At 37.6% G+C, this 15,141-nt stretch overlaps 1 protein-coding gene across 3 annotated transcripts in view; it reads right to left on the minus strand.

Moving 5' to 3' along the window:
- Nucleotides 1-15,141, minus strand: part of LOC125637150 (proprotein convertase subtilisin/kexin type 5) — a 305,277-nt gene that overhangs the window by 161,175 nt on the left and 128,961 nt on the right. For all 3 annotated transcript variants that reach the window (XM_075128725.1, XM_075128726.1, XM_075128727.1), the window contains exons 6-7: nt 14,299-14,387; nt 6,772-6,944 (exon numbers count right to left, since the gene is read on the minus strand). In XM_075128725.1, the coding sequence (XP_074984826.1) occupies nt 6,772-6,944; nt 14,299-14,387 (262 nt within the window). The remainder of the gene's footprint in view (nt 1-6,771; nt 6,945-14,298; nt 14,388-15,141) is intronic.

Consider the following 15,141-nt stretch of genomic DNA (forward strand, 5'->3'; position numbering starts at 1 on the left):
TGTGTGCTTTAACACAGCCACATACATTTAGAAATAAAGATTTGTTTCAAGAACTGCATCCTGGAAATCAGTGACACTGAAAGGGACTTAGGGGGTCATGGTTAATAACTAATTGAACATGATCTCCCATGCAATTCAGTGGCTGAGAGCAAACCTGATTCCTGAATGTGTAAACTGGGAAATAGCTAGCAGGAATAGGGAAGTGGTATTACCTTAGTATTCAGCATTAGTGAGACCATTACTGAAAAACTGTGTCCTCTTCTGGTGTCCAAACTTTAAAAAAAGGATATTGACAAATTGGAAAGGGTTCAGAAAAGAACTACAAAAATGTGTTGAGGTCTGTAAAATCTCACCCAACCATGAAAGGGTAAATACGATCAATCTATTCCGTTTACCCGAGATGAGTGGTGTGGTATGGGAGTCAATGCCAGATCCATGTAATGCTGTGCAGTGGTGGTCAGTCTAGAGCTGCCCATACCATCATCCACAGGCCCCATGCGATGCTATACAATGATGCCTTCTTGCCTTAAAATCTATGATCCTATACAAATGATGTAGGCCAATGATATCATCTTATGTTATCAGGAAGTATCAGCTGTGACATTAAAACGTAAACGTCACTACACTGCGTGCAATTAGCCTGTCCTTCAGAATGAGCAATTAGAGATATCATCTCTGTTGTGTTAACAACCAACACAATTCACTGTAAAGCAGAAGCTCCACATTTTTCACTCAAAATCATGAAGTAAAAAAATTGTTATTTGCTCATATATCACAGCCATGGGGGCTATACAGTACCTGTAACAGAAAATTTCTGTGCTCAGTCGAGTGACCAATGTAGGGGGGCTAACCCACCTTGGGAAAATCATTTTTGGCCAACCTGTCATAAGTTAGTGTACACTTTTGCACATGTCCAGCTTGCCTGCATACCAATCATACATGGACATACAATTCTGGATTTGCATGTACACACTATGTGCTCATGGAAACCCCAAATTGTAGACATATATATAAAAGCATACACAAAAGTGAGTATACACTTCAAAGGATGTGGCCTTAACCTGTCTGTGCCTCAGTTTCTTCATCCGTACAATGGGATAATAGCCATTTTTGTGACATGCTTTTGAGATACCCAATTGAAACTCTCGACAGAAGTATAAATATTATTATTGTATTTCAGTGCAAATCTGCAACAAAGTGAATGTTTTGTGTAGACAACACTTACGTGTTCCTCTTAAACCCATGCAAATTATGAAGACAGACAAAGTTAATAACATTTTTAAATATATTTAAGAACAGTCTGTTATTTGCTTCAGCACAGGCAGCAACCCCTCTGCCTAAACAGTTACACATTATACACATTGCCCTCCACCATTGGACTCATCTCATTCTTTCTTGCCATTTCCCTATTTGGGGTTGGCGACCTTTATAGCCTTCTTCCAAAACTCGTAATTGTATGCCTAGCTGTTAGGCAAATTGGTCTCTCTAAGGTACACAGATATCTAGTCTTTTGCTTCCTCCCTTGTCCTCTTCCTTCCACAACCATTGCAAGGACCATCTTACCAATATAACTCTCAGGTCTGCACTGGTCATGTCCACATCAATGTAGCCTAGCCTCCCTGAACTTTTCAACTAGGACAACCTGCATAAGGCTCCTTTTGCTTCTTATCACAGAGTGTTCAATCACTTCACCATCTTCATTTCGGTGGTGGAGTGCACGCTGATTTCTTTTCTTGTGGACGTCCGAGGCTCTGCTCCATATATTAGGATGGGTCGAATAACACTCTACCTTTAACTTTATTGGCATCTTTTTATTACAGTCCAACTGGTGGAATCTCCTGGTATTACTTTTTAAAGAAATAAATCCACATGTAATTCCCTCTCCTAAAAGCTTGCACTTGAGTTTGAGGGCTGTTCAGTGACTGTAGGAGAGCCTTCTGCTTCGAAAATACACTTGAATACACACTGCAACCAAAGTTGGTGAAGCGAGAGAGATGAAAAGGGGCAGTGATGATGGGAGGGGCGGCACCAAGCCGAGTTCTCACAAGAGGTTCAGCAGCACAACATCAGATCATTAATGTCCATCAAACATTTTGGCTTATATCCAGCTCACTAACAGAACAGCGTAGTGGGAATGAAATGAAGGCCACTGTTCTGACACGCAGGCAAAAAGCCAAAGATCCTGATTTAGATTTCTCTGCCAGTCTTTCTCCCCTTTTATATTACATTAAGGATGACCTGCTCTGCCACAGCTTTAGCGTAGCTCATGTGTATGCAGAACAGGTGATGCAAAATCAATAATGGAAAACAAGTGAAGCTGGCTGCTCATTGTCACAGCCCAGATAACTGGCTCTTTGAAACCTTGCTACACAAAATGCCAACAGTAGCCACAACTCTCCAGAAACATAGTTATGGTATCTTTGCCAAGGAACATGTAAAAATAAAAGCAGAATAATTTAAAGTCATGACTACGTAATCCTATCAACAAATTTACTCTTTCTTATATCTACATTACAAATATGCTTGCTTGTGTGGACAAAACATAATGTTCAAATCTAGATCAGATTTGAAATCTAGATCTATCTCTAACCTGATTTAACAAAATGGCCTGTGTATACAGGAGGTCAGACTAAATGATCTAACGGTTCCTTCTGTCCCTAAAATCTTTGAATCTTTTAAACATTTGGGTTTTTCCTCCCATACAAGGAAGAGGAAAACTTTATTACGTGGTTTGTCCAGAACCTTGTTTTACTACAATAAATAAGCCTGTATATTTTATAGTGTTGACATATCATATACCGATATACCCTTTTCTTCAAAAATGTTACTCTTGGACATATGGCTCTAAACTTGATTTTTCATCTAAAACTGAATTGTACAATTATAATAGAATAGTTTTTCAGGTTATTAAATCTACTAGTTGTTATACACTGGCGTTTAAAACACAGACCTTTTGAATGGATGCATTTTCCATACTAGCTAATACAATGCTGGTACCTATAACATTTCCAAGAAAAAAATCCCTTGCCATCTGAAAGTATGATGCCAAGGTAACTTTGCCATTTGAAATTAATACTATTTGAAAACAAACTCTCCAAGGGCAAAAGTACTCATCAGATTCATGAACTTAAGTATCATAGAATTACACAAACCAACCTAAAGATGATGTAAAATTATGGTGCTTGAGACTAGTTTACAACATTTTCCCTTCTCCATTCTTTATCCTAATCTTGCATAGCAGCTGTACAGCACCTTTAATTTCTGTCTGAGATTTTCATTTTTTAAACTTTTGCTATTACTTTGTGTCATTTTAAAAAAAACACATTTGTCTTTTTCAATTTATGGCATGTTGTTCTTTTTCTATGAACCACTGAAAAATGTACTTATTAAAATTATTTATTTTTGTTATTTTGTATAGGATTTAGCCCTAGGGTGAACAGACAGCAAGTGTGAAAAATCCGGACGGGGGTGGGGGTAATAGGAGCCTATATAAGAAAAAGATCTAAAAATTGGGACTGTCCCTATAAAATCAGGACATCTGGTCACCCTAATTAGCCCAGTGGATTTTTCAAAAAATTTCAGACACCCTGCATGAATCTTTTAATTGGAATGATACAACCGAAAGATAATGTGGACATGCTTTCAAAAATCAGTCTCTCAGTGGCCTGAAGAAGGGGTGGTGATTCTTGAAAAGACATACCGATTTCACTTTTATTTGGTTAGTTCAGTAAAGAGGGATCATTCAGTTTAATTACATTTTAATCAAAGTCATTATTCAGCAGCACCTGTAATTTTCTTAATTAAACATACTGTGCACAATTTTTCCTCTCAGACCCACTTAAAGGATCTTGCTTCTATATTCCTGCTTGCATTAGCATCCATGGGAGATGTGTCTTGTAGGACTAAAGCAGTATATCAAGTCCAGATCTACTACGTGGATCTGCAAGATGAACCTGCCAACTTTCCCATTGTCAGTCTATTACTTTAACATGGAACAAAGATGCTAAATGTATTGCTGTAGTTACTGTTTAGGACCAGTATTTTTAAAAAGAAAGGCCAAGATCTGTGTGCAAAATTGTGTGGGGAATTGCCTGCGTACCTTCGTTTGTACAACAATTATAACAGCTTTTATAAATCAGAGGATTTGGCATGGTTCCTAACCAGCAATTTGTGTAAACCCTGTGATCTGAAAAATCCCCATATAAAAACAGCACTTGTCATATTTCAGTGCAAAAAGCAGAAAGAGGAGCTTTATTCTAAGACCAAAGAAGGAACTATATTAGAATGAATAAGGAAAACCGCATCTCTCTTTCACTGATTCACTATAGAGCTTCTGTCTGAGAGCATTCCATAATGCTATACTGACTTGCCTCCTGCTACAGTTTTAAAGAGACAGCACACACCCACCCTTTCAGCAACTTCTGACTCAGCAGATCTGCTTCTTCCATTCAGACATCTGCTGATTTTAGTCTGGTGATAAGGAACTTTAAAATATTTCAGATTTTAATGATTAATTCTAAAAATTTTTTAAAAAATACTTCTTTTGCATAAATGTACATGCTCTCACAGTGGGACCCAGACAACAATTCAGAATAGTGAGACCTGTGTGAATCCTTTTAAAACACTTCAAAAGGATAAAAGAAATTAAAAATTAAAGGGTATATAACTTGTTCCAATATTATTGCTTTTATTGTTCTAAGAAATAAGAACAAACTCCCCCTGGACTCTTTATGGAAAAAATAATCCATTTATAACTGTACAATGAAGAATTAAATTTATCTTTTGTGCTGTTATCTCTGTAAAACAAATCAAACGGTTTGGTACTATAATGAAAGTCTGTGGTCTGTTGACGTCACTGTAGATTTACACCAGATGAAGATCAGGCCCTTGAAATTATAAAGAGCAAATGAATATCTGTGTTCTTCTAATATGTGAGTGGGAATAACCTTTTTGTGATTGCATTATCTCAGTGAAATGATGCTCACACACATACACAATTTCTTATTTCATTCAGCTATTTCTTCCCCTTCCTGCAGTTCCACTAGCTTCCTTAAAGGCTTTGCTGCTGTTGTTCACTGCCATCATTGTCAAATAGTAATAGAATGTGATGGAGCTTTGATAAGTGCTTTGATAAGGCCCTGGTCCAGCAAAACATTTAAAAATGTGCTTAACGTTAAGACACTGAAGTCGCTGGAGCTACTCCCATGCTTAAAGTTAAGTACGTACTTAAGAGGTTTGTCGTAGCGGGACCGTATACAGCACATACTGTATTAAGTAAAAGCATGATATGCTGCCACATGTGCCTGCCAGATCTGAACTGAATGGAAGTATCAGTTGCGGAAAGAAATCAATCATGTTACATTGCAGCAGGTCCCAGGGTTAATTAAAACTAGTTTTGTTAGTGGTGTTTACTTTATATTAAATAATTGTAATATTCAGTATGCATACAGTGCTTTCCATCTGCAAAGAGCTTAATAAGTATTAACTAATAAATCATCACAACACTCCTGTCAGGCAGGTAAGCAAATATCCCCATTTTACAGAAAGGTAAACCAAAACAGAAAATTTAAGTCACTTGCCCAAGGCATAGCTGGGATTAGAACTGAAGAATTGAAGAATTCCTGGCTCCCCATCTTGTGCTCAATACTAGGAAAATGACCAGGAGGGATTATTGATATCAACTTTATGTTGTGTTTTACATCTTAGAATTAAACAAACTGTGAATGACTTGAAATGACTTGAAATCCTCTAGTACTGCATACAGATAATCTAGGCTCTTACATGTTCTTATAACTGTTACTATCCGCCTCCCTCACCCACTCCACCTGTTTTTTTGCTATGATCAACTGCTGTGGCATATTATAAAGTAACATGAGCTCTTCAAGGCAAATACAGTCTTTTACTGATGCATACGCTCCAAATACTCCAAAGCTACTGCTCATTATATTTTGCTAAATTCAGTCCTAGTATAAGTGGTTACAGCGCTCACTGACTTAAATATTAGCTGCATCTCCTGAATTTGGTCCCCAGTATTGTTATATTTCAACATTGGAATGAACAGCCAAATGGTCTCTTGATCACTTTGAAGAAATATTTTGTGCTGATCTCACCTCTTACAATCCTAGAGCTGTCGTCTTTTTGCTAGAAAGTCTATCACTACATTCAAAACAGTGCTCAGACCTTCAAATGTGCAATTTTAAAATAGTTTTCATCTAGTGGTTCTCAGCCAGGGGTACGTAGAGGTTTTCCAGGGGGTACATCAACTCATCTAGATATTTGCCTAGTTTTACAACAGTGCTACATAAAAAGCCCTAGCAAAGTCAGTACAAACTAAAATTTCATACAGAAATGACTTGTTTATACTGCTCTATATACTATACACTGAAATGTAAGTACAATATTTATATTCTAATTAATTCTAATTGATTTATTTTATAATTATATGGTAAAAATGAAAAAGTAAGACTTTTTCAGTTAATAGTGTGCTGTGACACTTTTGTATTTTGATATCTGATTTTGTAAGCAAGTAGGTTTTAAGTGAGGTGAAACTTGGGGATAAGCAAGACAAATCAAACTCCTGAAAAGGGGACAGTAATCTGGAAAGGCTGAGAGCCACTGACCTAACTCTAAACAGGGGAAAGAGGCAAAAGTGCTATTTTTCCTTTAAGCAAAACTAAGCTCCTTCTTATCAGCAATGTGTCTTGAAAGCTTTAGATTTCCCTGCTTGTGCACATGCGCCCATGACATGACCTGGTGTTTAAGGAAACCTACCGTTCTGATGCCATTCTCAAAGGCCTGACGTGCTAGAGAAGCAGGTCCGTCCACAGTCTTCCCATCATCATCAGGACCCCAGCTGGCACTGTAGATGTGTATATGTTGTGGATTCAGACTGAGAGACTTTGCTTCCACCATGTCTGTAACATCACCGTCCAGCATCCTCACTCCTTCAAAACAAGAGGCAGTGAATGTGAGAACTAGACTAATGAAGCATGTTTGAAAAATTATGTGAAAAATACAGAAAGCTACTCTTTTCGGATTACATTTCTTAAGTTCTTATTGATTATGGCACTCAAATTGTAAAGTCAATTTCTCTAAAGCTTTAGGAAACATCTGTGCTCAAATTCCTTCATCCAATACACGTTTGAATTTTAAAGAAAAACTTTAATTTTGGGGAAAACTTAAAAAAATTATTTCAACCTCAGTGCATTTATATTTCTCATTTAAAAATAATTATAATTTCCTTTCCTTCTCTATGACACAGTGCAATTTCAGACATGGCAATTCTAATTTGATAGACATAAAACACAGGATGTACGCTGATAGATAAGCACAGGATTATGTCTTCATTGCAGGATTCTGCAAAAGGAGAAGCTGGGGAGGACGTTCTTAGGTACTAGCAAAAGTGTTATAGAAAGTTACTGACAAACCATAGCATTCTTTGCATAACATTATTCTACCTCAATTGCAAAACTGCGAACATCCCTCTCTAGGTAGGAAACTGTGTAAGGCCTGCTTCTGAAATTCAGTTGTGTATGTGGAACTCCCATTTATGTCAATGGCAGTTATGCATAAATAAGGGATCTCAAGATCCGACCCTTGGTAAATGGTAGTATTTGACAGACTTGTGTGCCAGTATTTGTAAAGTGGATATCTACATGACAGCATGGTGTTTTAGGAGCAGTGTGATGAGAAAGGCTGAAGGTTGTAAACTAAGAATATTTTGGAATTTTAAATAAATATTCTTGTTCAAGTCAACCATAACATTTCAATATAATTTAATCTTGAGGGAGCAGCCAATTGAGGTCAGTTTAAAACTTTCTCACACCTTAATAAGTAGCAGCAATGAAAGGATAACCTCCAAGTCAATGAGACATCTGATCAAAGATTTTCATTTTTAAATAATAATTAGTATGTAATTGTATGAGATAGTATATGTTGACGTTCACTTCCATAATTAACATATTTGAAGTCTTTTCCCATTTAATAGGAATATTGCTATTTATAAATCAAATTTATATATTTTAATTATAAGAACACAGATTTGTTCATGAGTTTGCACTGAATTAAGCTGAGTGTTTACCAAGGCCTTACCTTCCAAGGTATACAGATTGGTTTGTTGATAAAGGATCTATTTTTTCTCATTCTAATTGACTGGAAATTGAGAAGTGATCATATTTCTAAATTCACACAAAAACTGCCCAGGTTCTGTGAGATAATGAACTTGTCCAAACAGTGATCTCACTATGAATTTTACTTTATAAAAAAGCAATTTAAACAACTTTGGTAATCTCAGGTTTTATTTTGCCTCCTCAGCAATCTTAAAAAGTTAATGAGGGGTAAAAGGTGTGTTCTCATTCTTTCAAGCATATCAATATATTTGATTCCAAACTAAAACACCAAAAAGTATACTACATTTAAACAAATCAAGATAAAAAACAGAGGGAGAGAATTTCATTTTAGTTACTACAACAATGCAACATGCTTTATGAATGTAGCATTCACTACAGTGAATAGTAAAACCAAGTTCTATCCCTGGCATCTGAAATAATTTACACCATGTTTAATGTTAACAAATATCACCGTGGTAAAATCCAGAAGCAGCCTGTCCACTCTTCTCTTTTTGCCAACAGTTAGCAGACATCAAGTGCAACTTTTATCAATGGACATATCATTGGCTATTTTAAATAGTTACTTTATTTTTGTAACAATTGCATGAGTTGTTAATTTTGCCCCCTCACAGAACATACAAAGTGTTTTTCTCGTGTGGTGATAGCACAATTATAACCATCCAGAAGGCAATTAGCAGACTTAGTTTCCAGACTGTCCACTAAATCTTCAGAATTCTTTAAACTTTTCCAAATATTTGCCATAAATGTCAAAACCTAAGTGGAATTTTAGTCAGCTCAAACTTCTAACAAATCGTGAAGAAGCATGTGAAAATTAAGTGAAAGCACGTTTTCCTTTCAAATATTTGTTTTTAATCAGTGCCTCACTTAAGCTTAAAGAAACAGCTGAACAAATTCCTTGTCAGTTGAAGACAATCTACATCTGTTCTGTCATAGTTTAGTATAACCGTTTTCCCATCAGGACTCAAGCCCAGCCAAATAACTAAGCACCAAATCCCCACAGATGCTCTGTAACTTCCACAATAAGGCAGAAATAACAACAACAAGACTAACACGGCTGCTACTCTGAAACAACAAGATAGCCATCCCTTTTTATAGCAAACAAAGAGAGCCCAAAACCCTGTAAGTGGTAACTTGCTATGTATGAGTGCTGTAAAAACTGGCAAACATTCAAATAATCACATTCCTTTGGCTCAGCTAAAGGAGGCTCAGCTACAGCAGAGAGGAGTAAGAACCGGAGACACATTGTATGATTTCTTCACAAGAGTTATCTCCCAAACAGCAACAGAATTAAGGTCCATATTCTAATCTCACTCTCACTGTCTCCTGTCAGCACAGGTCCACTGATGTCAGCAGATTTACTCCTGATTTGCACTGCTGTGAGAGAAGAATCAGACTTTTGAGGAAATTGTTCCCTGCTCTGTTCTGTGGTCAGTGTTTCTGGCGTGAATGGAAAAGAGGGGAAGAGGACAAAGCACTTAGAAAAAGGTGAGCATTACTGGTGGATATATTGCAAATGACTTTCCATCACAAACATCATTAATCATAGTTGTTCTGCTGATAGAATTTGATGAAATATTGATGGAAAGGATTTTCTTCCACTTCCGTTTCTTTCCTCTCTACCCCTCCGAGGCCCTGAGAGCACATTCTGGCTGAGGTGAGGAATACTGCTCGCTGGACAAATTCATACCAGTGCAAGCAGGTGCATCTCTGAGAAAGGTGTAAAGTGTTCTCCATCAGTAGGCCAAAAGAGGCTCTTTAAATCCAAGCTTACACTGTGAATTAAGCTGTTAACTGAACACTGGTTCGGTTTAATATGGTTTCAAATATAGCACAGTTTGTCTGACTCGGGCAGATGGGACATAACCATTTTTCAAACCATGTTTAAGAAACATACTCGTGACAGTCCCCAACACATTGTAAATATGCTGGATGAAGCTCTTCCTTCAGTTGCCAGTGGAGTTGCTCAAAGGATGAGTTTTGTTTCTAGTCTAGAGCAAAGTGATTATATTTAGTTTTGATGTGGTTACACTCCCTGTTCACTGGACAGGTAAACCATGTTTAAATCCCGTTAGCCTGAATCCGTTTTAAACTATGTTTAAAACAGGCTGTGGTTCAGCAAATATGGCTGAATCCATTGGGACTGTCATGCAGCACTAAACACATTCATGATGCTTAATAAAAATAATGCATTTAAAATCCAGCATTGCCATGCAGAGGAAAGCCTTACAGTATCTGCAGGAGGTGTCTGCAGCCTTACAGTGTCTTGGTCATTTCATTAGATAGTGAGTAATGTCTTTTTCCCCCCTTCCCAACAGCTATTCAGAGCAAAGCTCTTATTTTCCTTTATTTCTTTCAACATTAACTTTTCTCTGTTCCCCCTCTAGTATTCCCTACTGTCTTTCATGGAGATGAGCCTATTTCACACTTCTGCATTCCCAGATGGCCTCTATTGTAGGACAGAGAATCACCAGTTAATGAGTCTGAAATACAGTGTTTTCCTGAGAAAGAAGGGGAAGTAGAAAGAAAGGGGATGTGATGACCTTATGGTTTCATCAAATGCAAATTGCTCACTTGTATTTAAGGAGTATTCCTGCATGTAGGTCTGTTCACTAACCGATTCATAGATCGTGTCTCCATAATATATTACAAGAACTGAAACATATCTTAATTAACCAGGTTTCAGAGTAGCAGCCGTGTTAGTCTGTATCTGCAAAAAGAAAAGGAGTACTTGTGGCACCTTAGAGACTAACAAATATATTTGAGCGTAAGCTTTCGTGAGCTACAGCTCACTTCATCGGATGCATGCAGTGGAAAATACAGTGGGGAGAGTTAACCTGAAGCAAATACTCACCAGCAACCACACAATAAAACCACTAACCCAGGAACCTTGCAACAAAGCCCGTTGCCAACTGTGTCCACATATCTATTCAGGGGACACCATCATAGGGCCTAATCACAACAACCACACTATCAGAGGCTCGTTCACCTGCGCATCTACCGATGTGATATATGCCATCATGTGCCAGCAATGCCCCTCTGCCATGTACATTGGCCAAACTGGACAGTCTCTACGTAAAAGAATAAATGGACACAAATCATACGTCAAGAATTATAACATTCAAAAACCAGTCGGAGAACACTTCCATCTCTTTGGTCACTCCATTATAGACTTAAAAGTGGCAACTCTTCAACAAAAAAAACCTTCAAAAACAGACTCCAACAAGAGACTGCTGAATTGGAATGGATTTGCAAACTGGATACAGTTAACTTAGGCTTGAATAAAGACTGGGAGTGGATGTGTCATTACACAAAGTAAAACTATTTCTCCATATTTATTCCCCCCCGCCCCAACTGTTCCTCACATGTTCTTGTCAACTGCCGGAAATGGCCCAGCTTGATTATCACTACAAAAGGTTTTTCTCCCCCCACTCCTGCTGGTAATAGCTCACCTTACCTGATCACTCTTGTTACAGTGTGTATGATAACACCCATTGTTTCATGTTCTCTGTGTATATAAATCTCCCCACTGTATTTTCCACTCCATGCATTCGATGAAGTGAGCTGTAGCTCACGAAAGCTTATGCTCAAATCAATTTGTTAGTCTCCAAGGTGCCACAAGTACTCCTTTTCTTTTTGCTTAATTAATCAGACACTGTTTAAAAATCTATAGAAATGAAATCTCCCCACTGTATTTTCCACTCCATGCATTCGATGAAGTGAGCTGTAGCTCACGAAAGCTTATGCTCAAATCAATTTGTTAGTCTCTAAGGTGCCACAAGTACTCCTTTTCTTTTTGCTTAATTAATCAGACACTGTTTAAAAATCTATAGAAATGACTTACAGTGTGATCAAGGGAATGGAATAAATAGCTGTAATAAAATCTCATACTTCAGGGCATACTATGATCACATGCCATGGTTAGGAAGGAAGAAAGTGCTTTCTCAGTAACTATGGTCACAATCAAACAACACACTAATACGCATGCTTAAAGTTAGGCAAGTACTCAAGTGTTTTGCTGGATTGGAGTCCATATGCACACGTGCATTCTTGATTTGTACATTGATGTCAGAAAAGTACAGCATTGTGCACACATTGAAATGTGTCTTTGAAAATTTGAGCCAGCATGCTGAGGAGTTACTTCATTCACCACAGCTGCTCAAGTCCAGTTACCCTGACAATTTGTGCACTTAGGGTATGCAGCAGTGGTCTTTCCTCTAATCAGGGTGAGAATATGAACTCGGTCTCTCTCTTTCAACCCATGGAGGGGGAACACATCCAGTGAGGGCATTTTTTCCCTTTACTCGAGGAACAATATTTGATACAATTCGTTTCTGTTATGTCTTCAGATATAAAATTTCATTAACATCGTTTACGGTATTATATATTATTGGGGAAGATTTTAGAAGCCCACAGGTTTCCTAATTTTGTTATCCTTTGTATTTACATATACTAAATTCCATCTACCCACCCACCTGCCCCCAGGCCAACCTCAGAAATGGCCATCTCTCAAACCAACCAACCACCCAAACACCTGGCTCAAGCCCAGTTCATCCACCATAATAATAAATTTAAAAAAAACCCCACATTATTCTGGAGTAACCTCTACCATCAGCTTCTACTGTCCCTTCCCCCTCACACATAGTTAATCCTGTGTGTCCCTTATACAATTTTTCCCCCACACTCCACCTACCATAACTCCAATATATCCTTGGGACAAGTCTCTTTTTCCCTTGCCTTACCCATTTCTCACATTTCATCAATCAAACCAGCCAGACTCAAACAAATTCATTTCTTTATCTCTCTGCATGGAGGCATCATGATTCTTCCTCTGAGGAAGGGGGAGGCTCCAGGACCTTCCCTTGTCCCTAAGTTATAATAAGAGAAATCTCCTGGAAATTGGAAGAACAAGCCTACTCCTGATCAGTGAGGAACTAAGAGTCTGACCTGCACCTTCCCTAAAATGAAATAAAAGCTGGGCAGTAGGGGATAACCATATTCTAGCCCATCCAGAGAAGTCATTAGGGAGAGGTAGGCTGACAAACTCTTTTGTTTGGAAGAGTGGCCTGGTGAGCTGGCTGGAAACTCACTCAACAGCTTTCACCAAAAACACTGGGGACTTTCCATTTCCTGCTATAGATGCAGAGATGCATTTCTTGGGTCACAGTAGATGCCAACAATGTTGTCCTTGCCTTTCCTTAATACTTAAAAAAACATTTTTACACATTCATATTAATAACACAGGTGATTATTTTTTCAGCGTCCCTTTAAAATATGAATAATTATTAATATTGGACCTTTGTGGGGAATAAACAGAAGAGAAGATGATGGCACATTTTTAACATGTAAGAGTGGCACATTATTTCTTGATATAGACAGATTCATGCATTTTTAATAAGTAATAATCATAATACCCATCTCTTGTATAGCATTTTTCATTAGTAGATCTCAAAGCAAAGGAGATCAATATCATTATCCCCATTTTACAGATAGGGAAACTGAGGCTTAGGGAGGTGAAGTGACTTGTCCCACACCAGGTCAATGGCAGAGCTGAGAATAGATACCAAATCTCCAGAGCCCTAGTCCAGTGCTTTAGCCCTTAGACCACACTGCCTCTTTTTGAATATAACTGATATGGTACACCAAAGTCACAAATTTAAGTTTTTATGCAGTCTCAAACCAGATTTCTTAATGAAGGATTTAAACATTTTAATATAGTCCTTTCATCGGAGGATCTCAAAGTGCTTTACAAACACTAAAAATCCAATCTTCACAACAGGCGTGTGAGGAGGGTAATTATTATCCCAATAACACAGGCTGTGAAATTGAGTCATACAGAGTAGGTGACTTGCCCAAAGTCACATAGTAAGTTTGTGGGAGCGCTGGGAACAGAATACAGATCTCCAGAGTCCTTATTCTGTATTTTAATCACAAGTCTTGCTTCTTAACTTTCTATGCGTATTTAAAGAGTTCTAGAGAGCAGTTCTGAAGTATCACTACAAAAGGCTTCTCTTCAGTAACTATATTTAACTACATCCATTTCAGAAGCATTTACCTGTCAACACAGCTCATGTTGTTAAGCAAACAAATTTCTAGCTCTTGTTCAAAAAGATTCCTGTGTGCCACTTTGTACAAATTGTACTTGGGTTAACGGTGAGACTGTTTTACAAACCTCCGATCTTGGCATTAAAGGCGATTCCTACTGTGCAGTGTGAGTTGTTTGCAATGGCTGCCACTTCTCCAGCACAACGGGTTCCATGCCTGTAGGCAGAACAGAGATTTTTTTAAAGCGAGTAACATTACCCACTAAAATGCAGATTGTCAATGTTTAAAGGTTTTGATCTTGCTCATCCTCAGATGCAAAAAACATATCTGGATGTCTGTGCGAGATATTACTACATGACCCAGTCTGTAGTGCATATGTTAGATATAAAATTATATTTCGTAAATAGAAAAGGATTAACAAACAAAGAGATGAGACTAGGAAACAAAAACAGTGATGGTCAACGACAAAGAATTATGTATAAAATTATAATCATAACCCCTAAGAAATGTCAAAGGGCATCTTTAATTTCTCAAGCAACTGATAAACTATATTTGTATGAAATAAGTATCGTCTTTACTCATGAGACCACAGTAATAAGCTAAATGCTGATTAACTCTAATGATAGATCAAGATATCAGAATTAGATACTTCTCACAAAGTCACTTCTTTATTAACCTGTTTATAACTCACCAAATTTGATCATAGTATCCCCCCCAAACTTAACGTTGAAGCTCTTTTTCTCCTTAGAAGCCTGGTTTTCAATTTCACTAACACCAAACTACCTCAAATTTCATAACATATCTCATCCCAGGGTAGATTTTTTTCCCCCAAACCTGGAGTAAATCACACAAGGATTTGCAGAGGTATGGGTTTTTTTAAAAAAGTTCCCTGTTTTTCATTTTCAGACTTTCCAAGCCGTATTTTTGACTCATCATATTCTTGAAACAATTTTTTGCCTCAACAATGCAC

The sequence above is a fragment of the Caretta caretta genome, chromosome 5 (assembly GCF_965140235.1).
Source record: "Caretta caretta isolate rCarCar2 chromosome 5, rCarCar1.hap1, whole genome shotgun sequence".
Classification (NCBI taxonomy): Eukaryota; Metazoa; Chordata; order Testudines; family Cheloniidae; genus Caretta; species Caretta caretta.